This window comes from Hesperophylax consimilis, chromosome 12, assembly GCF_061612785.1.
Source record: "Hesperophylax consimilis isolate HC1 chromosome 12, BYU_Hcon_1.0, whole genome shotgun sequence".
In the NCBI taxonomy this organism is placed as follows: domain Eukaryota; kingdom Metazoa; phylum Arthropoda; class Insecta; order Trichoptera; family Limnephilidae; genus Hesperophylax; species Hesperophylax consimilis.
In genome coordinates, this window is record NC_142847.1 from 18591573 (window position 1) to 18614764 (window position 23192).

General features: G+C 33.4%; 1 protein-coding gene across 1 annotated transcript in view; it reads left to right on the forward strand.

The window, feature by feature from the left end:
- Positions 1–23192, forward strand: part of Myo10A (unconventional myosin 10A) — a 254254-nt gene that overhangs the window by 45218 nt on the left and 185844 nt on the right. The window contains exon 2 of the mRNA XM_089638199.1: positions 20963–21130. Coding sequence (XP_089494325.1) covers positions 21005–21130 — 126 coding nt within the window. The 5' untranslated portion in view covers positions 20963–21004. The remainder of the gene's footprint in view (positions 1–20962; positions 21131–23192) is intronic.

Consider the following 23192-nt stretch of genomic DNA (forward strand, 5'->3'; position numbering starts at 1 on the left):
TTAAATAGCACCCTTGATCTTTTTGTAATGGTAACCTCTTCAAGCATCTTAAACCTTTTGTCACTCTTAAGTTCTTGTAACGTATCCATTTTATTATGATACTCCTATCAATAGACTTATGCTCTAGTATGTAATAGAAGCGTCATCATTTTTTTGTAACAACGGGTTTCCAACTACAATTTTTTTCCAATGTATTCTGTATAGTAGTCCTTGCGCCATTTATAAGAAGTGAGGTTACAAAAAGCCTAATTGTTTACTCTCATAATTATTTCTGAATATCCCTGGTACTATTTTTATGGCTTACACTCGATGGTTTTTTTAAAAATATAAATTTATATAATTTTATCATTATGGCGGAACAGAAATGGCAAAAACTTTTGTCCCATTTCGAATAACGAAGAAGGTGAAAACTCAAGATTTAGATCACCTCGAGATCCAAGAATATCTTACTGTTAACCTGCATATACCTACGAGTATCTTTCCCAAAATTATTACATTACCAAGCACTAATTTGTAGTGTTGTTATATGGTTGTATTTTCAATACCACCCACCAGATGTTGGTAGAGTGTGTTAGATCTCCTATTTATTATTATCCGGTTAATGTAGTGGTAAGGTATTTCCATAGATGGCGGTACTTACGCCACATGTCAGAGATAGTATGTCGGTTGTACCAGAATTGTTACGATTACTAGTACGAGCCAGCTCACTTTCAGTTGCTTCCCTCTTCAGAAGACATTAATTGTAATTATCCTACGATAATAAAGTACTTGTTATCTTTGACGATCCAAAGTATTTATGAGTAGGTACTCCTGATCTCAAGTATATTCCATACTAAGATGATTAAACATTATACCAGTACATTACACGCAGCCGGTAGGATAAGAAAACGCAGCTAGCGAACGGAAGCTATGCTGCCTAAGGCAATTAAAACAGATTTAAGGTAATATAAATTTCAAAAAGGGTTTCCGAAACTCTTGTATGACAGCACTGGCGGTCTTATAAACGATGTATTATATTGTATCCATTCAAATTTCTTCCTCACTTATCCGATTTGTTTTTATGTTTTTAAGAAAAGTGTTGAAAATGATATATGGGCTTGGCGTAAGCTTCCCTTTTCTTATAAACGACACAAATGCAAAAAAAAAGTTGTTACAGCGGAGCTCTTGCTGGCAGGACCATATATAGGTTGTCACAAAATATGGTTTTACATTTAAACTTGAAAAGTTCTAGGAAAATTAAATTAAACTTCAAACACTTTTAAGAGACTCGTGTTAAAAAATATTTAGATAGTGACCAATGAGTTAATTATATATTATAATTGCTAGAATCAGCATAAACCGCAGATACGGAATTTATAAAAATACTTTAATTAAATATATGATATACATTATTTAGCAATATAATTAGAACAAAAATATATTCCACTTTGATTTCAAATGACTCCCCTATCATCCCACTTCGTTTGATCCATAGCTTATGAGACACCCTGTATATCTCAACAAGCACGCAACTATCTACGCAGGGGGCACTTAAGCAAAAAATGTGTTCATTTTCAGTGTAAGAAGTGTTTTATGTTATAGTAAAACTACCCCGCTTTTGGCAAACGCATTTTTTCGTATAACTGATGGCTTTTCTACAGGCCTCTTTGGCTGACGCATGAGTTTATCTTGACACAGATTTGAAGATTAAAAAAAGAACGCCTGCCATTGTTTGTAGCGACCGTAATTTTTTGTCGTTTATGACGGCAATAATTATTGTTAGAGAAATTTCGGGATTGTCAGCATATGGGAACTAATTGTCCGCTTGTTTTAAATTACTCCTAATGTTTAGATGGCATTTTATTTATTATTGAGCAATTTCACCTAAATCTTAAGAAAACTGGCCGTGTTTCAATAATTCCACACTGAAATTTGTGTAGAAATAATTTAAAACTAAGACTAACATCAGAATGGGAGATTCTCTTGAGGTCGCTCTCGTGCGGAGTCACTGTAGATTGAAACTGACGAAGGTGACTCTCAACTAGGTACATCCTTCAGCCTCACAATATTCCTCTATAATTACAGACCCAGCACTAATTACAGACCAATTTCTCTTACTTCAAACATTGCCAAAATATTTGAAAAAATTGTAAAAAAACAGTTATTCAAATTTATCAAAGAAAATAATTTATTAAACGCACATCAATATGGGTTAAGGCGATGCACTACGTCTATTTTGAATCGAGCCGCTATCAATAACACACCTTACGTAGATGGCGATAAGGCTTAAATTCCCGCTTCACACCATCCACCTGTTTTGATTTATGCAAGAAAACAACATGGCCAAAAAGTGCCTTTTATTTTATTTTGTGGATGTTCAGGCACAATATTAAATTTTTTTCCGATCATTTTATAAATAACTTAATTTTCCACATTATACAATAAAACCATAACCGAAAATGGGTTCGTAAGTAGGAGATTTTGAATTTTTTCTGGGTTTATAAAAAGACTTTCCTAAAAAACCTCGATTATTCCAAAGGCCAGGATGTATTCTACTCGCAGTATTTAATGAAAGCATCTGAAACATTTCTAGGCGACCAAATTTTCAAACCAAAAACACATGATTTTGCATTACTACGTAGTGCATCGCCTAAAGAGAAAATATGAGCACTCAAGATGCGATTGTAGATTTAACATCTGAAATATATAATGCATTAGATAATAAAAAAATACATCGGAATATTTGTCGACCTAAGAAAAGCATTTGACAGTATATCACATTCTAATCTTATACCAAAACTATCGAATATTGGATAACTAATAATGCTTTAACGTGGATAAAAATTACATATTTAACAGAGAGCAATTTTTCAAGTTAAATGGCTTTCTCAGCTATTCACAGACCACAGATTTTGGCATCCCACAGGGAACTGTACTGGGACCTATTTTTTTATTATTTATGTCAATGATATTTTTAAAATACCTATTACATCTAAACTTATCTCGTATGCTGATGACACAGCTTTATTAGCTGGGGGTTTAACCTGGTTTGAAACTCAAAGAAAGGTCGAATTAGATATAAACTTAATGAAAAAATTCGACCAAAATTTATTATCTTTAAATACTGAAAAATTTTTTTAATACCTTTCTCTCTCAATAAAAATGCCATCCCTGATAATTTAAACATATGTATACACTCATATAACTGTAATAACAATTCACATCTATGTAAACCTGACAGCTCTGTACTTACAGTTAAAACTAATGTTAAATACCTTGGTGTAATTTTAGACAGTAACACAAAGTGGAAATTACAAATCAATACGACAGTAGAAAGGTTAAGAAAATGAGTGTACATTTTTATTAGAATAGGAAACAGTTGAAATCTTAAACTATTACGAACCATATATTTTTCACTGATTTAATCTGTATTGCAATGTGGAATTATTGGCTGGGGTGGTGCATTAAAAACCTCTCTCTTGCTGTTAGAAATCACATTAATTATATAAGTAATTTTAAATAAGCCATATGATTTCCCCACCATCAGATTATTTAAAGAATTTAAAGTCCCTTCGCTGACAATCATTTATAAAAAAACATCACTTTTACAAATTCATAAAAGATTTTTTTTTTACAAAATATAACATATTAAAGCATATTTTAAACATTCTCCTACAAAAGCTGACGCTTGTGGTTAGGAGAGGACAACTTATAACTTAAAAACTTAACCCTTTAATTATTAGGAGACCAAATTTGGTCCCAAACATCATACGAATTTGGGTTCCTGATATTTAAAGAGGAATTTAAAGATATTAGCGATTTTGACATAATATTTTTTAAGATTATAAAGGTATTCGTAATTAAAATAAGAAATGTATATGGGATGTACACAAAACATTAGGAATAACAAAACAATCATAAATAAAAAGTCAGAATATATCTAAGAGGAAGTTAAAATTATATGGTGGTACTATAAAAATATGTTTTTTTTTTAAATTAGACTTTTTTTTCTGTTCGCATATAAGCGGGTAATTGATTAAATAATTTTATTCCTTTATATACACAATGATTCTGTGCTGTTGTGGTTCGTACGGGTGGTACAGTTAGTCCACCAATAGAAGTATTCCTTATGTTAATATTTAGCAGTGGGGTATTATTTTCACTAAAAATATCTTTGTGTAGCTGAAGTAGTGCAATTTTGTCGTAAATTTTTATAAAAATTTTTTGTAAATTAAAAGTGGGGGAACAGCGAATTCTCGGAATACATTTTCAACGGCGATAATCAAACACTATTTTCGAACAGCAACAGACCAAATGTGCATGGTTCTATAACCATCCCGTGCTGCAACACCACCACAGCCCAACAATTTTAGAAATATAGTGGAGTGAAATGGTTTAACCAATTACCTCCAGATGTAGGATTAAAAAAAATTAAGTAAATTCAAAAACACCAAATATAATTCAGTAGAATTTCTTAATTTATCACTTTTAAAATAATATCATAATTCTCTAAAATAATATTAGATATACTTTTTTTCTACTTTCTTATTTTTTCTCTCCTTCTCCTCCTTTTTTCTATTAATTTTTCAGAAAAATTGTTTGCAAATTTTATTTTATTTTTCTTGGTTTAAAATAATATAATTGTTAAAATAATAAATTTGTTAAAATGGTAATTAATTACGTTTCTCCACCTTTTTAACACGAGCGTTTGTTCAAAAAAAGGTATGTTACGATACTGTTTCCGATTTAAAAAAAATTAAAAAAACTTGTACTATGTTTAAATTATAATCTTTAAACCAATAAAGAAAAAAATTACGATATCGAAGCCAATTGGTCTATGACTAATTGCAAAAAATAAGATCGGACACATTTAATTCTTCTTCTTCTTCTGGTGCTTTCTCCGATCGAGGTTGGTTATCATGACAGTTTCCACCCTGCAGGCTGCACCCCGAAATACCCAGCGGCAACTATTTGACCACATTCATTTACAGGAGACTGTTTTACCCACACTATCGACAAGTTTGAAATTTCGAAAAGTATGAAATTGATGCCATAGTAAAATAAGTACCCAACTGCAGCATTAAAAACAACCGACAAATCATATAATAATAGCCTTAGCATAATAATAAACAGCTGGCTTAAATCAATACAACCATAACCACCCAATTATTACGTTCACGAAAGGAGTTTGCGTAGGCATAAGGAAAAAAACATGACGTCCGTTACATAAAATGGCCAATATCCTTCTGGATTGCTAACTGTAATGCTATGTATAAACAGTGTCGGATTTACCGATAAACTAAAAGCTGCGGCCTGGGGCCTTGCAATCTAAGCGTGCGTTCAGACACGGCGATAATTATAACTAAAATAACACGGCCGCTCTCCTAAGAGGAATACAAGCAAAACATGTGTATATTCTTGGTATACTTTCTATTGGTAATGGACGGAACGGAGTCTAGAAACGTTCGATTTCAAGCATAAAACTGTTTTTTTATTTATTTTGTAAATAATTTTATAAGAAAGCAAAAAAGGTAATCAAGTGAAACTATCACAGATAATCTTAGCTATAATACTGTATTTTTTAAATTTGTTTCCTTTACGCGTTCATACATTTCTATTGAAAAAAATTTTTTTTTATTAATTTACATATATATTTTTTACTGAGTAATTTATTTTTTTATTTGTATTCTACTCAAGCGAAACGATAGAAAAACCTTCAATTTATCTAAAGCATATTTTTTGGTATTCATTATGTGCACCAATTCGTTAAAAAGATTTATCAACATAGCGATTTAGTACTAAGCTTCACCTTAATACCATTGCGAAATTTTGCGGTCAAACCGAACGGTTTGCAATCGTGCGGTTCCCGCGTATTTGAACGTGCGCTAAAGGCTCGGGAACTCCGATCGCGTCTGTCGCGACCTGGCTATCTTTTTATATAATTTATACAATATTGCTTCATACCCGCTAAACAGTACACATACTATAATAATAAGGGTTTTATTATCTCCTTTTTAACAAATAGATATATTATACAAAATTACAAAATCGACCATACACTATTCTGTGGAAAATAATTTTATTTCTTTTTAGGGCTGACAGAAAAAGGATTTGCTCTCCGTCACAACTACTGATTTCGAACAAAATCCGATACAAATCTGATTCGCGGAAAAAATATTTAAAAAAGATATCATCCTAATATTTACGATCGTTTTTCTCCAAAATAGTTTCTCCAAAACATTGTATTTTTCTCCTTTTTACACCCTCGCAACACTTTCAAAATATTTTCATTGGTATGGGTAAATCCGCCACTGCTAATAACGGAAACATTGCCTTGCTTAACAATTCTGCATGAATTGTACTGAATTACAGTCGGCATGAAATAGTTATGCATAACTAATCATATCACTTTATATAAGCAGAGCATATTGCATGCCATTCTTGCACAAGCTGGATTCCGTGTTCGATATATGTTATTATGTCTTAAGCATAATGCCTAAGTGTAATAAAAACGTAGAAAAAAGACTTTATCAATATTCAAAGAGGATAATTTCAACGCGGAATTAGTTGTTTGTTGTTTGGCCGAAACGAGACTGGTTTTTTAGATCGAACTTTGAATGGAAGAGATTATAAACATTGTAGGAAAACGGCCCACGGCTTTTGCCGTTTCTAGATTCATCACACCGAGTGTTATTTTTTATAATGAAGAATATGGTGGTCAAAACATTTATTGTTTTTTCATAGTTTCTCATAGTGTCTCACTTCTACCTGAAATTTTTTTTTTGACTAACGCAAAAGTCTTCAGAAAAGAAATCTGTTGCAATAAAATTATTATTGTATATTTCTTTTAGAAATAATGAATCAACGGTTCATATAATAAGTAAGTGGAAAAATGTTGGAATATAGCTGCAATACCTGAACTATTATTTTGAAATCTTCTTATTGCCCTCGCCACCATCAAACGATCATTTTATTAATCTCTGATGCCCCTGAGCCCACCACCTTCTATTCTCATTATTCACTCACTACCTACCTAGCACCCCTAAGGGGGAGGGTGGTTCGATATACTCGTACACAACTTACTTTGGTATACAGCGTGCATTCTTTGATACTGGAAGGAAGGTCATCATTTAAATCATTTTTAATTTAAATTTTTTTCATTCTCTCTGATAAAATATATTCGATATGTCGCTTTCCTCCGTTACGGTAAATAAATTTTAACGTGAAATATAATTCGTCTTTAACGCACCGGGAGGCTTCTGAACTGCCGACATTCCTTCGATAATCATTCGTAAGCGATAAATTACCTAAGTAATTAATACCTCTCGTTATTGCACTGCCGCTGTCTCACGAAATCCCAAATAGTGTGGTTTTAAATCTGCTACTTATCTCAGATGCTTAGCCTCAGCAATCAAGTGTTATAACGAGTCAAGTTACAGTACTGATATTGATCTCTGATGTGAGTGAGGTCAGATTGAGATATAAACTAACTCGAAATAAACATAATCCATAACTGTTAGATTGAGATAACTGGAAGATCAAACGATAATGTTTACATTAGTTTGTTCGAAATCCTTTATCGTGAACCTAATACGATACTTAATTAGATACGATTATTCAATAAAAGTTACTTCGTTAATTTTCGATTCTATAATGCCAATTTCGTTTCACCTTTCGAAAACTAACACCTTCTTCTTCACGTGCCTCTCCTACCAGAGGTTAATATTTAAAAACAAATAACTTCATGTGTGACAACTACATTTTCCTTAAAATTTACTTTAAATGAACAGTTATCTACCTAAATGTATGTTACTTACCTCATTATATGGCCAACATATTCGAGATTCCTGCACTTTAAGTCATTGTGACTTTCCGTATTTTTGCATGAAGCTAAACGTATCACATATCACATATTTTAACTGTATTTAACACCTGTCAAATACAAGTAAGCCTTTAGTAGATTGATTTATTTAAAAATATAATTATTTTGCCAATATAACCATAGAAACAAAAAAATATCTTTGGCACATCTACAACTTTCTCAAGTCTTGCAGCACAGTCGCACAATCACAGTTCTCACAGGTGCTCGCAGGTAACAGGTTGTAGGTAGGTACTCGCATTCTGGCCAGACTGAATGCTCAGAAGATGACCCACATTAGGGCGACTGTCACAACCTTAGCGAATACCGATGATGCAACATGTGGAAGCTATCTGGAATGCAAGAAAGAATGCAGAATGTGTCCGGATCGAAGCACCAACTTTGTTGCATTTTGTATGTGGTTATAGGTGGTCCGAAGATGACCCACATTAGGGTGACGCAAAAACTTTGTGAATACTAATGATGAAACATGTGGAAGCATCAGGAATGAGGAATTGAATAATGCAAACTGTATCCGGCTCGAAGGATCAACTTATTATGTTTTGTATGTCGTTGATCTCATATTGAACCCCTGTGTTTTGTATGCTGTTGAATGCATGATCGGAGGATGACCCATATTAGGGCGAATATCAATGATGCGAAAAATATCGGTTATTGGGTCTGAAGAATGTGGATTGTGTTCGGCTCGAAGGACCAACTTTTTATGTACATATTATGTTTTGTACGCCGTTGATATCATGTTGAATGTCGACCCGTTGTATTTGCAAATTTTCCACATTTATCTTAGTACCAATTTGTGCTAATTGGATTTGTAGCAGAATCGGATGTAAGGATAAATATTTCTGGTTATTAACACACCTTGAAGGTCCATCGCGTAAAAAAGTATTATTGATGTAAACTCATTCATGATTGTCGGTGAATTATCTCGTTACATTAAAATTATAAATTATTAGAAAGATACGATTTTGACTTGTGGATTTTAGTAGCAAAGTAGCAGGCTATCACCAATATCACCAATAGTGATATTATAGTGTAAAGCAAACATTAATGACCTACCAAATGATAAAATTTTAACATAATTATCGGCAAATACCTGACTATCTTTGTGACGCAAGCAGGAGGAATCTGTCTAAATTCCGTCTAAAGAATGCATGTAGCATCCGGCTCATGCATACATTACTATTTTAAACATACTATTACCTTCTGACACACATCTTAGTACCTATCTAAATAAAAGTTGCCATCTAAGTCAGAGGAATGCACTTAACATATTTTGATTGGCTAGTTAAAAGTTTGTTTCCTATAAAAAAACTATTCGTACATAGCTGGGGCTTTGGTAGGTACTCGTTATCCAAACCCGTATCTACCCCCAACTTACGCTATATTTTATTATGTAACCCATCCTCGAATAAAGTCTTGTTATGTTCATTACCTTCATTTTCTCTCTTGTCAGATTCCAATGCAATTTCCTCTACTTCTAACCTCCTTCAGTTGCCATTTGTAAAATAAGTTTTAAGTGTTCAATTTCCATTAACATTCCTATGTAGATTACAAATATCCGCCTCGAAGGATCAAATACCGACTGTTAGAAAATGCAGTACTTTGGCTGATAAGACGTTTTTAACCAAATGGAATTCTCCGATAAATAAAACGTTTATCCAAAGGAACTGTGTTCGTTGTTATGCAAGTTTAAAAGTAATTTAACCCAGATTCGTGCTGTGTTGAAAAACCAAGCAAAAAACTGTGGTCGTCACAAGCAGCTGATGTCAATAATGTTAATTATTTCTTTCGCTATATATATTTTTTACGTTCTTAAGATTTCAGTTCTTTCAGCAGTTTTTATAATATTATTACAAGCAATTTTATCGGTGAAGGTGCCTGTTTTGGTGGTCACCTTGCTATTGACAGCAGTTTGATTCCGAAAAATACACCGCAAATTTTATTTCTATTCGGACAAAGTAAATAAGATGATGGTTACGGGTACAATACAAACGAGAGTAAAAAAACTATTTGCGGTTATAAGGTGATAAATATTTTTTTTTAAATTGGAGTGAACACCAGCTTTTGCAGGTACGGCAATATTATCGGTCATGCACTACTGTAATAGTTCAGTGATAAAAATACTTGTTGCCTTCTGTAAATGTTCGATTGGACGGAAACAACAAAATTATGAAGGCAAAGATTATAGAATTTGGGATAACTTATATTCATTTATTTTTAAGTTCTCACTTTTTCATGCTTTCTTAGACCCTTTTCAAATTAAGGCACGCTGGACCAAATCAATAATTCATCTTAGTGTAACAAAATAATTAATGAAAAGAACTTACGGTTAAAATTAAATAACTGTTCTATAAAAAAACACATATTTTCGTTGATGCTTGAGGGTAAGATCTGAAATAGTTAGAGAAAGGGATGAATCCTCCAAGATGAGTATTATGACTCTTTCTACTAAACTCCTCTTTCCTTTATTACACGAAGTCTAGTTAACATATACTGCTCCATCCATCCTTGATTGCCGACCCCTGTACAGACACAAATACATGTCTTTGATACAACTTTGACGACCTCTGCAGTCGAGGGGTAAGGCTCTCGACTAGCAATCTGGAGGTCACGGGTCATTTTATTTAATTAGTTTGTGTTATTTTTATTTTATAGATACTAAAAAATACAATTACAGAATAATGAATCTTGAGTGTTCAATCGGGTAGGTTTCTTGTTTCAGGATAATCATTATTTTAAAATATTACATAGTTGGTGGAAGATGCTCTCAGTATTGCCCTGGTGAGAGACCACCTTTAGCCGTGTTTGGTGAGCTTATCTGAATAGCCAGGTGCTTCTTCACTTCCTCTACAGCACCTCCTTCCCCTCTCCGCTACCTTCAGCCTCAAAACATACCCAAATTGGGTTTGCTATAATCTCCCTTGTTCCAGGTGGTTGGGAGTAGTTGAGACCTTGTGCGGTATTCACCTGAAAAAGGTTACATTGCTCCCATTTAGTAGCATGCTTCCATCAAATAATCATCAGCCAATTTGACTCCGCCTGTACTTTCCATACGTAGTTTCTGTGTTGGTTCACAGAGGTCACTGCGCAGATTTGTAGGTCAAGCCAGCAGCAAGCAGAAGAACGTAGCACATACGGCGTCGGCTGCGGCGATGGAAGGCATTTGTCCTACGGCCGCGCCGGCGATATTGGAAAGTTAACGCATTGTTTGCCCCCTTGGGCTGTAGAACTATGGAGGACTTGTTACATCGGTCTGTCGTGAGTATGCAGATATTATATGAATGCCAATTCGAGGCGGTTTATTTTCTAAAATCAACATTCTTTAAAGAGCGAGGTGCCTAATACTCGTATGTCCCGTATCGGAATGCCAATGTACAAAGGTTCACAATACATGAAAGAATTGAGGCATGACACTATTTATTAACAATCGGATAAGATTTTGTTAGAATCTTAATATTTATGAACGTTTTTCACAAAATGTTCTCTAACACTCAAAGAAAATCGAAAATAAAAGAATATAATAATCTGAAACACAAACCTAAAAGATGTATTAGGAAAATTTCTGAAAAATGAAAACGTTATGTTTCAGATATGATTTTATATTTTCACAGCCAAAAGTATTATAGTAATTTATTTTTGGGGTATTTTGCCGTGTAGAAAAAAACAGCTTTAGTTTCCATTGTCATGGAAGATGTGTAAAGATGTGGTATGCTCATATATGGAGATGTGATACCGTATCGCAAACGTTGGCTTAAGAAGAAGGTAGCTCAACACGGCATAATACCCCAAAAATAAATCACTAGAAGTTATGTTTCAGGTTCTATGAAAGTCCTATTAAAGTTCTGTTATTATATCATTATGGGCCAGTTGCTTCACAGAACTGAATAATAACAGAACTTGAAAATTGAAGAATTGTTCATAATATTTGAAACAACCTGTTATTAGTATTTATGGTAGATCTTTTGATTGTAAATATGTTTTTTTTAAATTAAAATTTATCATGTTTAGGAATCAAACAGTTATTGTTAATATAAAATCAATATACGATACCAATAAAGTTCCATTCGTTTTCTAAATATACAATAAATATTTATATATACTCATCAATATTTTGACAATGTATATAACACAATGCAAAAAAAAAAATATAATAACAAAAACAGTGAATACAGTAAAAATAATTAACTAAAATTTTTGCGGTTTGATGTTGTATAATGTATTCACGATTCAAGGTACAATTCAGTCGTCGACTTGCAAAACCCGCTTTGGAATTTTTCGGAAATCTGTAAATGAAAACTGAATGAAATCTGTAGATGAAAAAATGTATAAAAACACTTTTTATATACATTATTCTTTTGACATTACGCGAAAAATAATAATAGTCTATTACCACTATTTGTGAATGTATCAGAACCAGCAGAATGGGTTTTGCGAACGACTTATTTGAAAAAATTATATCTCGTAGGGTGTTGAATGTTTTGCAGATACGTCCCGAATGAATTCATAATATAATGACGTATACCTACTGAATCAATCATTAGATGTGGTGTGGCGTTCAGGGGAACGAAATTAATCCTTTCTAACAGATACGATAAATCATTCAAACAATTCACAATTTTGTATTAGAATAACACGTCGGTGATTTTCCTACGTTTATGCAAATCAATGGGATTAAATGGATAATTAGTAAAGTGATATGACAGATTTTTAATACCTTTTATTATTAATATAAGTTTGATATTACACAAAATAGGATATTAATATTATTTTTTGCATATTTTCCGTGCTTATAAATTAATGATGTTAAGAATCGCTGAAGAACGGTGGTCGTTGCATTACTGTCACCGCAATAACTTTTTTGCAACATTTACCACAGCGTTGTTAAAAAAGTTGACAAATCTTTTTGTTTTATATGTTTGTCGTGTTTTTATATATTTTAGATATAAGAATCGAATTTATATCGTGTTGCTGCATCCTACACACGTAATATCAAATGTTTGCCCTAGGGTCAATCACAGGAGTGTTAACGACATGTGAAACGTTTCAAGAAACGTTGGCAAACATTTCGTTGGCAGCGATTGTGTATTCTGTATTTACCTACCACCTTCAGAGTTACACACGATGGCAGAAGAAGAACCGACGAAAAAGTTGTTCCCACAACTGTCTTTATTACTGTGGTAGTGGTACCTATCTCCCTGAGATAGATGGGCGGCTAGCTGCCACCGTATGGTATTGTACTCCCTGAAGTAGTCTGAATACAGTGGCTGTGATTACCAACTCTAGGGGACGCCCACGCCGAGAGTACCTGGAGGACCTGCTGGTGGACGTGCGCTGCTCATCATATGCAGAAGTCAAACGAGCCACACAAGACAGGGAAGAATGGAAGAGGAGATTAGATAAAATTGTTGCAAACCAATCCCAGGATTGAAACCAGAGAGAGAGAGAGATTATACAAAAGACTACTAAATTCCTGCAACCCAAATTCATAGTATACTACAAGTTACTACAACTACCATTATTTATTACGACTTCTACGAAATAGTATTAGTAATTCAGTAAATGATTCAATTTCTCTTCCGACGCTTTTCTACTTTTTACGGGAGAATGAAATGAGATTGACTCTCTTGCTATGACTTTGCTCCTGAAGTATTATAATACTGATGATTGAATTTGGCAGTCGAGGATCAGGACTAAAGACGGGTTGTTAATGATATAATAACAAAACTTGAATAGGACTTTCACAGAACGTGCAAATTAATTGTAAAATTTGATGAATTGTTCAAATTCTGTTAAACAACCATAAATATTTTTAGTCTTATAATACAGTCTTAAATCAGTAACCTTGTCTACCGTCTACCCCAAACTATCTGATTCTGAGATCAAATCTTTGAATGTTTGCCTTTGATGTATATGGACTGATTTATATCTATCCATATATTTTTTATGCCTTTGTATTTTAGTAACTTGAAATGTTATTCTTCTTTATCTATTTTCTATATTGTGACTTCTATGTTTTCGTGTGCTTTATTTATATAATAAATATTGTGAAATTCACCTGCTGACAAACTGTTTTGGCAGTTTAGCGGATGCTTGTAATGAAGAATATACACACAATAATATCCTAAAGTACAATCTATTTTCAGGCGAAGCTTAATGCTAAATCACTATTTTGATTAATCTTTATAACGAATTGGTGTACATTATCAATACCAAAAAATATGCTTTAGATAAATTAAAGGTTTTCCTATCGTTTCGCTTGAGTAGAATACAAATAATAAAAATAAATTACTCAATAAAAAATATAATTGTAAACTACTAAAAAATATTTTTTTTCAATAGAAATGTATGAACGCGTAAAGGAAATAATTTAAAAAAATACAGTATTATAGCTAAGATTATCTGTGACAGTTTCAATTGATTAAATTTTTTGCTTTCTTTTAAAGTTATTTACAAAATAAATAAAAAAACAGTTTTTTTGCTTGAAATCGAACGTTTCTAGACGCTGTTTGTCAAGCGATTTTAAAGCCTATTACCTACAATATAAAGCATACCAAGAATATACACATTTTTGGCTTGTAGCTTCCTCACAATAAAACCGCTGCAGCCTACATTAACTATTTCTAATTCTATTGTTAATATTATAATACTTAATATTAACATTGTTGAGTCAATACCAGTAAATTAAATAAAAAAGCTCTATTCATTTTCTTGTTTTATTTCTCACTTCATCACTTTTTCATAACTTTTATATCTTATTTATTATTTTTTGTTTGTTTGTTGACAAAAGAATTATTATTCATTCGAAACTAGCGGATAGTTTTTTCATAATTTCTTTCTTTCACGCCCTGTGAAGCCTTAAATATAACGTAAAAAAACTATTCAGCTGTTAAAACAACGCATTTCTTCAGTGTTAGTAATCAAATAATAAGAAACTAAATATGTATACGAGTAGATACAATGTTTTAGAAATAGTATATATAATTTAATTAATTTAAAGGAAAACAGATTATCTTCGCCAGAATATACGAATATCCAGATGTTGGTAGAGTGTGTAAAAATATAACTAGTATTTTCTACTTTAAAATTCATTCGTGAATTCGAAAAACCCCGATAAAAACTCTTAAATATCCGCTTTTATTCACAAAATGAAATTTATGAATGTAGGTGTATCGTGTATCTCATTGTATCTGGTATAATGAATACGACCGTTAGTACAGGTGTATCGTATATGAGATGTGGCTCGAATACGTGCCGGCCATCATCAAACAAGAAGGCGAGCCGAGACGACGAGGAATTTAAATGTATTCATCATGAATGCATCATCACCCTTTGAGATCAGATGTGGCCAGTGCGAACAAAAAAGACCAACGCTGAGACGTCTTAACCCTTTCTTGCCTCGGAAGGACATTACTAACCACAAACATCATATTCCATTACAGCTGCTTAGGGACAGATCTGACCCCGGGCGACCATATATTGACCAGACATTACAGGAGTCTATTTGATTCCACGAATGACTACAAATTGGTGGAATTTTTCAGTTGACAATTAGAGGTCAAATGTTTTTTTTTGTATAAATGGCAAAAAATTGAAGTGACAATTTTCTTACTAATTTCCTAGACAAAATTAATGTGTTTTCTAAATATCGAAAATTGTCTCAAAATAGTAAGTTTTTAAAAACGTTTTTCGCGTTTGATTGTAAATTTTATCATCTGGAATAATTGACGATGTTTATTTCTAAGTAAACATATATAAAAGACTGAAGGAAAGGACTGAAGATGAACACGGAAGATCTTTAAATAAGGCAAGTGAAGATGTGGACATTAATACAATTAGCCATTTAGTAATATGATTATTTTAATACAATGCGCCGCTTAGTAATAAAGTCACCTCTAGGATTTTTTACGTAGTAGTAGAGTATTATATTGAGACGCAGGATAAATTATCAACTAAGTTGTTCTCAAATTGAAGGATTTGGGCGAATTTCATCCAGATTTTTTTTTTCGTACCTATTTATGTAGGCAGTTCAACGATGTCAAATCCTTGCGCGCTGGTTTAACGTTTTTAATTTTTCAAAATATCTAAATTACTTTAGAATGTTATACACACCGATGTAATATTTAATCACTGAATAAGATAATATTAATAATGAATTCTTGACGAAACATGGAACAGAAAAAGACATAGAAAATAAAAAAAAACGGTCGTAACTGGGGATCGTTCCCAATAACTGACTTACCGGGACAACACTCTACTCTACCACAGTCAGGTGTCAGTAGCTCAGAGATGGTGTGTTATGCCGGTAAGACAGATCCTGGGTTCAATCCCCTCTGACTTACCGGGACAACACTCTACTCTACCACAGTCAGGTATCAGTAGCTCAGAGATGGTGTGTTATGCCGGTAAGACAGATCCTGGGTTCAATCCCCTCTGACTTACCGGGACAACACTCTACTGTACCACAGTCAGGTGTCAGTAGCTCAGAGATGGTGTGTTATGCCGGTAAGACAGATCCTGGGTTCAATCCCTAGTTGAAACCGTTAATTTTTTTTATTTTGAATTTTTGTCTGTTACGTTTAGATTTATTAATGTAATCATCTTGTTCTTGGTTTTGATTCTTTAATATTTGTGTGTTATTTTTTTAATATATTAACTTCATAGAGTAAGTCCTGATTTTACCCTTGGGGGGAAAGGATATAACGCAGTCCTTTCGTTGAAACATCCCGTTTTTGAAGGGGTTAAAGGTTTATCGGGTATATGATCAGAGATGACTACCGAACTTGCATTCGATCACTAGCTTGTAGTGTTTGTTAAGGCGATGCACTACGTCGTGTAATATTTTATATTGAGCTGGTATCAATAACAACCCTTACGTAGATGGCGATAAGGTTTAAATTCCCGCTTAACACCATCCGCCGGTTTTGATTTATGCAAGAAAAAAACATTGCCAAAGGGGCTCTTATTTTATTTTGTGGATGTTCAGGCATAAATATTAAATTTTTTTTCGATCATTTTATAAATAACTTAATTTTCCACATTATACAATAAAATCATAACCGAAAATGGGTTCGTAAGTAGGAGATTTTGAACTTTAAAGCAGTTTTTTCAGGACTTATACATTATTTTTTTCTGGGCTTATAAAAAGACTTATCTAAAAAATACTCGATTCTTTTAAAGGCCAAGATGTATTCTACTTGCAGTATTTAATTAAAGCATCTGAAACATTTCTAGGCGAAAAATTTTCTAACCAAAAACACATGATTTTGCATTACTACGTATGGCATCGCCTTAAACCTTGGAAACCAGTAAATTGGTTTTAGAAAAATGCACTCCATTTTCGGCATAACATGACCGCGGTCTATCATTAGATGTTTTGTTACTCACATATCTTTGAAAAACCTAATTCTACGATTATTAAATTATATACCTGTGGTTAGGTCGATCGTTTTATCCTCGTATATACATATCAATAATTCTGAAGAGATAACATTTTCCACTTTCCGCTAAGTTTCAAGTTTACCGTATATTTTCTACCGGTTCAGTATTAACTCGTAGTATGAAAATTATTGACATCGGCCAGCCCTTTTCCTGTATGGCGCATGAATGCTTATTATTTACAATTCCATTGCAGCAGACTAGATATAAAATAATTCAATATTGATATTAATTATTATTCATCACACTTGATCAATATTTATTTATCATACCAGTGCGTGCAAGATGGATTCAGATCAATGGGTGGTTGAAAAACCTAATTGATTTTTTCTAAAATGTCTCTTGAACTCGTCATAATTTTCATGCTACATTTTTGAAATTAAATGTTTTATAAAATTTATAAATAATTTTTGGTAGTTTTCCAACAGTTCTTGTATTTTACTAAATTTACAGCATTGCTAGATACTTGAACGGAGAAAACTTAATTACATGACATACTGTTAATTTATCAAAAATCCGGAAATTATCCGTTTTACTGTTAAAGATGGGACTGCAGGCCTATAACGAATGAATTGAAAGAGTTCCTAACAAAATATCAGTCAAATGCGAATGTTTTATCGGGACGGGGGAACACGTGTTCATACAAATACTGATATTGATATTGACATACTGATATTGGAAAAGAACACGTGTTCTTGATATATTCTGAATGACTAATATTTTATCAGGAATACTGATATTGATATTGACATACTGATATTGGAAAAGAACACGTGTTCTTGATATATTCTGAATGACTAATATTTTATCAGGAAGATGAAATGCTGTCTTATTTTTAACAGGATCATTTATCTCCGCCATTATTAAACCGAAAATTTATTGGAATTCCCAATAATAGTTGAGAAAAATAACCCCATTTACCACTTGGATATAACATACGTGTAACCTTTATTTCTGGATTTTCCATTTTCGCCTTATCAATTTATTCTTCTAAATAATATTTCTTCCACTTAATCATTTCGTTGACGGAGAGCCATTTGTATGAATTATGAATGTCTTTCTTTTTGTCACATTGCAAACGGCGCCATGCGAATCGCACAAAGCATTGCACAGAAAATCCATTAGTAGTTTATTCATATGAATATTTCTGCATCATCGACTATTGACAATGACATTTTTCCACCTATCAATTACTTAGTCGCAAATAAACACTGGCTCTCGCCTACTTTGGCCTTGTGCAATTGAACAGGTGCCGTAATGAGTTATCTGTTTATTATTGTATAAATAATACAAAAGTTAACATTCCTTTCTTTAATTTGCTCGTTAAAGTGGCACATCATGCAAATATGCAGGTTTTGTTTGATCATTAGGTATAATGCCAGGTAAAAGGTATAACTTGACCTTCTGATTCTAATAATTAAAATCGTTTTCAAATAATGAGTCCGCGGTGCTATAATCAGAATTAATAACAATCACACTGAGATGGCAAATGCCGATAGTATTAATATTGGTAGGTACTATTCTGAAATGAGCATGTTTATCTAAATACAGTTAGATTGGAATATTACAAATCGGATGTAATTAATTAGGCACGTTTGACTCCGATTGATCACATTTTAAGAAGAAGACAACCATAATCTAAGGAAAATGTTGAGACCGCATATTTATTCCTCAATTTTAAAGTGCTCGTACTCTCAGTTGTGACCACAATATTCATTCAGGATTTCATATCAATACTGACTCTATCTACTGATTACCACCATGAAACTTTTCATTTTGTGAAATCAACGCTAAATAAACCAGGTGATAAGAACGTAGAATTGAATCAGCAATTTATCCAAATGGTCCCTTATAGAAAGACGGGAAAATATATGTATATGATAGGAGAGACTGAAGCGGTGCAAATATTCCTCATAAGCAGTAGGTCCTCTAGACTAGTGGGAAACATCATCCCCGGTTCCCATGTCCCAGGGTGTCATTTAACCTCCTCACTAATTGCCCTCTACTGGCTCAGGTCCTTAGCTATTCTCTTACGGTTCTCAGACCTTCCCATCCTGATCCAGTATCCTCCCTGGCAATAGAATCTGACTAGGAAAGGGGTTGGAATTTATCACGATATTTAAGAGTCCCGTGAAAAGTTTTATTTCGCATTAATTCCATCCAGACCATCATTATATTTTAAATGCTTGAATATTGTGGTTTTTCAGAACCGCATACCAAATTTTCAAATTGTAAAAAACATCCATCACGTCCGATTCGATCGAATAGTCGCCATTAAATACGTGGCTGACCGACCAAATACTTTTATCTGGGTATATAGGTGCTTCGGTAAACCAGTACGTGCTTTCAATTATTTATTTGCAAGTGCGGGCCACCTTTGTATTATTTCATGGTTTGACACTGAAGCCTACTTGTATCATTGGCGATTTGGACCAACAACAGTCTGCTCCATTGTTCTCAATACTAATAATATGCAAGTTGTCCATCGTTTTTTGTGCGTTTTATTGTATCTCCAATCGTTACTGTTGGAGTAATGTAGTCATTTGCACGACATCATTATTTAGTTCCGTTTGTTACAATTTACATTGAATGTTGATGCGATATTGGTACAAGAATGTGTAAAGTATATTAATAGTAAAAATACTTTTTCTCCCGCGCTCAAAAAAAGAAGATATAATAACGGTAATTATGATATTCAGGACCGGCCCTGAAACAAAAAGCGCCTAGCGCTAGTAAAAACCTCAAACCTCAGGTGTTTATACCAGTATAGGCACAGGTATTATCAACGCCTTGGCTCCTGGTTCCTTTGCAGCTTGGCAAATTGGGAATGCACAGGGTCGCACCGGTGATTTTGCTAATCTTTCATTCTTGTCTTGTAAATAAGTTCTTCGTTTTAATGACATTTGTGAAGCCTCGTCAAACCTTTTGTGTGCACTCAATGGAAGAAAAGCGAAATAGTTTTTAACATTTACGATTTACACAAGTTTGCGAGCTGTACAAATTGTTGGATTTTGCCAATGACGACCTTTACTATAACGGGACGGCTTTGAACGGGTTGGTTATGTTGCAAGAATGAACGAATGGCAAGAGACTATTCTATAATCAATCTGCAGGACTAATGAGTATTAAAAACAAAAACGACACATAAGGATTTGGAAGGTGACATCAGGACATCGGTAGAAGTAAAAAAGTAGTAATTGTAAGTTAGTAATTGGAGGTCTTAATTTGAGTGGCTAGACGGTGCGGAAGTGAATATCGTATCCTTAAAAAGGAACTGAACAGAGAAAGCAAGATGGATATCACACGGAGAAATAATGGAAAAAAAAATTGATAATTTATTAAAAAAAATGTCTAATTATTCGTATTCGTGTTAAAAACGAAACAGCCTTCAACGAATGAATTGACAGGGTTTCTAACAAACTGTCTGCAAAACACCAATATGTTATTAGGATGTCGGCAAAAAATGTAGTATTGTAACATTTCGTCATTATATTCATAATCAATAGGACAACTTCATGAAAACGTGTTCCGAAAAATCTGAAAAGACTAATATTTTATTAGGAAATGGAATGCAAACACGTTTTTAACAGGATTTATATTAATCAACCGACCAGGACTTTCCAAATGTTGTAGCACCCATGATATAATGTTTGTGTGTTATTGTTCCAGTTGGCATGAGGCTCTGACGCCGGCACCATTGAGTATCCCGCCATGGAGTGGGCGGCGGGCGCGCTGGTGTGGTTCGACCCCGGCGTGGGCCACAGCCTGCCCGGGGAAGTCATGGAGTACCACAAAGCCGCGCAGGTGCTCATCATTCAGGCTGTCATCAATGGAAAGGTAGGCGCTGACTGACTTCAAACCCTTTATATTTTTAATGTGAGGCTTCAGAAATGGCTGGTTTGGAAAAAGAGAGAAAAAAACATTTAGTTTTGATAATAATTCATGTTTGTTTAGGTACAAAATATATACATTTGTCGTCGGTTCAAAGATAAAACTCATTATTTTTCTTTTTATATTTGAATTCCTTCCACTTTTATCATTGTAAGCGGATAATTTTGCTCCTTCTATGATGGAGGAGCTTGCAGAGGTTTGAGCCCGTGACGCCAGGGCAGGAACCTTTCGCATTTGTTCACTCGGCTACTAATCGGTCTTAAGTAGGTAATATATCACACTTCGTTGTTTTCATCTTATACAACAGCATGGTCCTAGACTGCTAAGTAATTTGCCATGACCAACGTTTTCATGCTGAAAACCAAAAATATCACTACTTGTTTTTTTTTTACCTAAGAGATCATTTTTTTGAGATGTGTATTTTAATGAATCGATTCACAAATATTTTTTCTAAAATTGAAAAAAAGTGTGATAGTACTTGTTTTCTACTCGTGTAAACCCAAAATTGCCGAGCTTCGTGACAATTACGTATATTTAAACTTTTGGTATTTTACTTCATAAATAGCGCTGGAAGTATTTTTTTGAAAATGAATAACTGTAAGATGACAATAAATATGTATTACGTTCTTATTTCAAAATACCAGAAAGTCCCGTGAAAATTAGAGAATTCGCGTTTATCGTCCGAAAATTGAAAATTCAGCATTATTATCATGAAAATGGAAAAAATTCTCGTTATTCCCGTAAAAATTCACCTTTTCATTACCCGAAATTTTTAAGGTCTTTATCTATGTATTGTTATTTAATTTATTGAATAAACTTAAACTTTGTGGAAATGTAGACTATGTAAAGAAAACAACTAACATCTTGTTTTCATTGACTGTTACAAGAATATAATTAACAGATCATTAACCTTACGAAAAACATTATAGAGACGAGTGTAGAAATTCTAACACGACACTCGTTTGCATATATACATATGTCTGCATCAGGTAGCCTACTTGGACTAGGCAGGTAGAGGCTGGAAACCATTGAGTTCAGCGATCCCATGATAACATTGAACTGTTATCGGTGTCACACGCTTTGGTGGCGTCACACACTGTTCGATAGGTAGTCGATTCTCTCACGGTGTCTTCCGACTGAGGAATGAGGAGGTGGCAAGAGATTACTTCGATTCGCGTTCACAGTTATGTGGGTGAAGTGACCATACTTTGCATCTGATACGGATTAAAGATGGTAGACTTGATGATCAGATAATTTACTTCATATTTAATTATTTGTAATTGTAATTTTTTTTAAACATAAATAAATGCCAGTTCATTCATTTTTCCAAAATAAGTAATCCAATTTTTTTTCAATATTCATTAAACGATGAAAATTTAATTATTGATCTAGGCATTATGTTCGACAGTAAACTCACTTTTGTATGTCATATTAATAATATTATCAACAAGGCCCTAAAGACTCTTGGCTTTGTTTTGAGAGCTGCAAAAGATTTCAATAATTTAGGAACATTTATTATGTTATATAAAACCCTTGTCAGATGCCAACTTGAGTATAACTCTACGTTATGGTCTCCATTTTTCAATACTCATTCAGATAACATTGAAAAGATTCAACGGAAGTTTCTAAGGTTTATAAATTATAAATTGCACATTCCTATACAAAACATAAATTACAATTACCCCTTGGATAAAATGTCTCTATTGAAACTTTCAGAAAGAAGAATAAGCACAGATTTAATACAGTTACAAAGAATACTACATTGCAAAATTGACTGTCCCGAATTACTTCAATGTATCAATATCCATGTTCCCAAAAAATCATGCTGACATTTCTTACCTTTTTACTTCAATAACACCAGGACACTAGCTTACCAAAATTCTCCGATTCCGAGACTTCACAATCTCGGAAACAAATATTCTGATCTGGGCATAGACATATGAATATTAGTAGACCTGCCCTAAGTGATTAAAAGCGTATTATCCCCACTCCCCATACCGGTTCCATT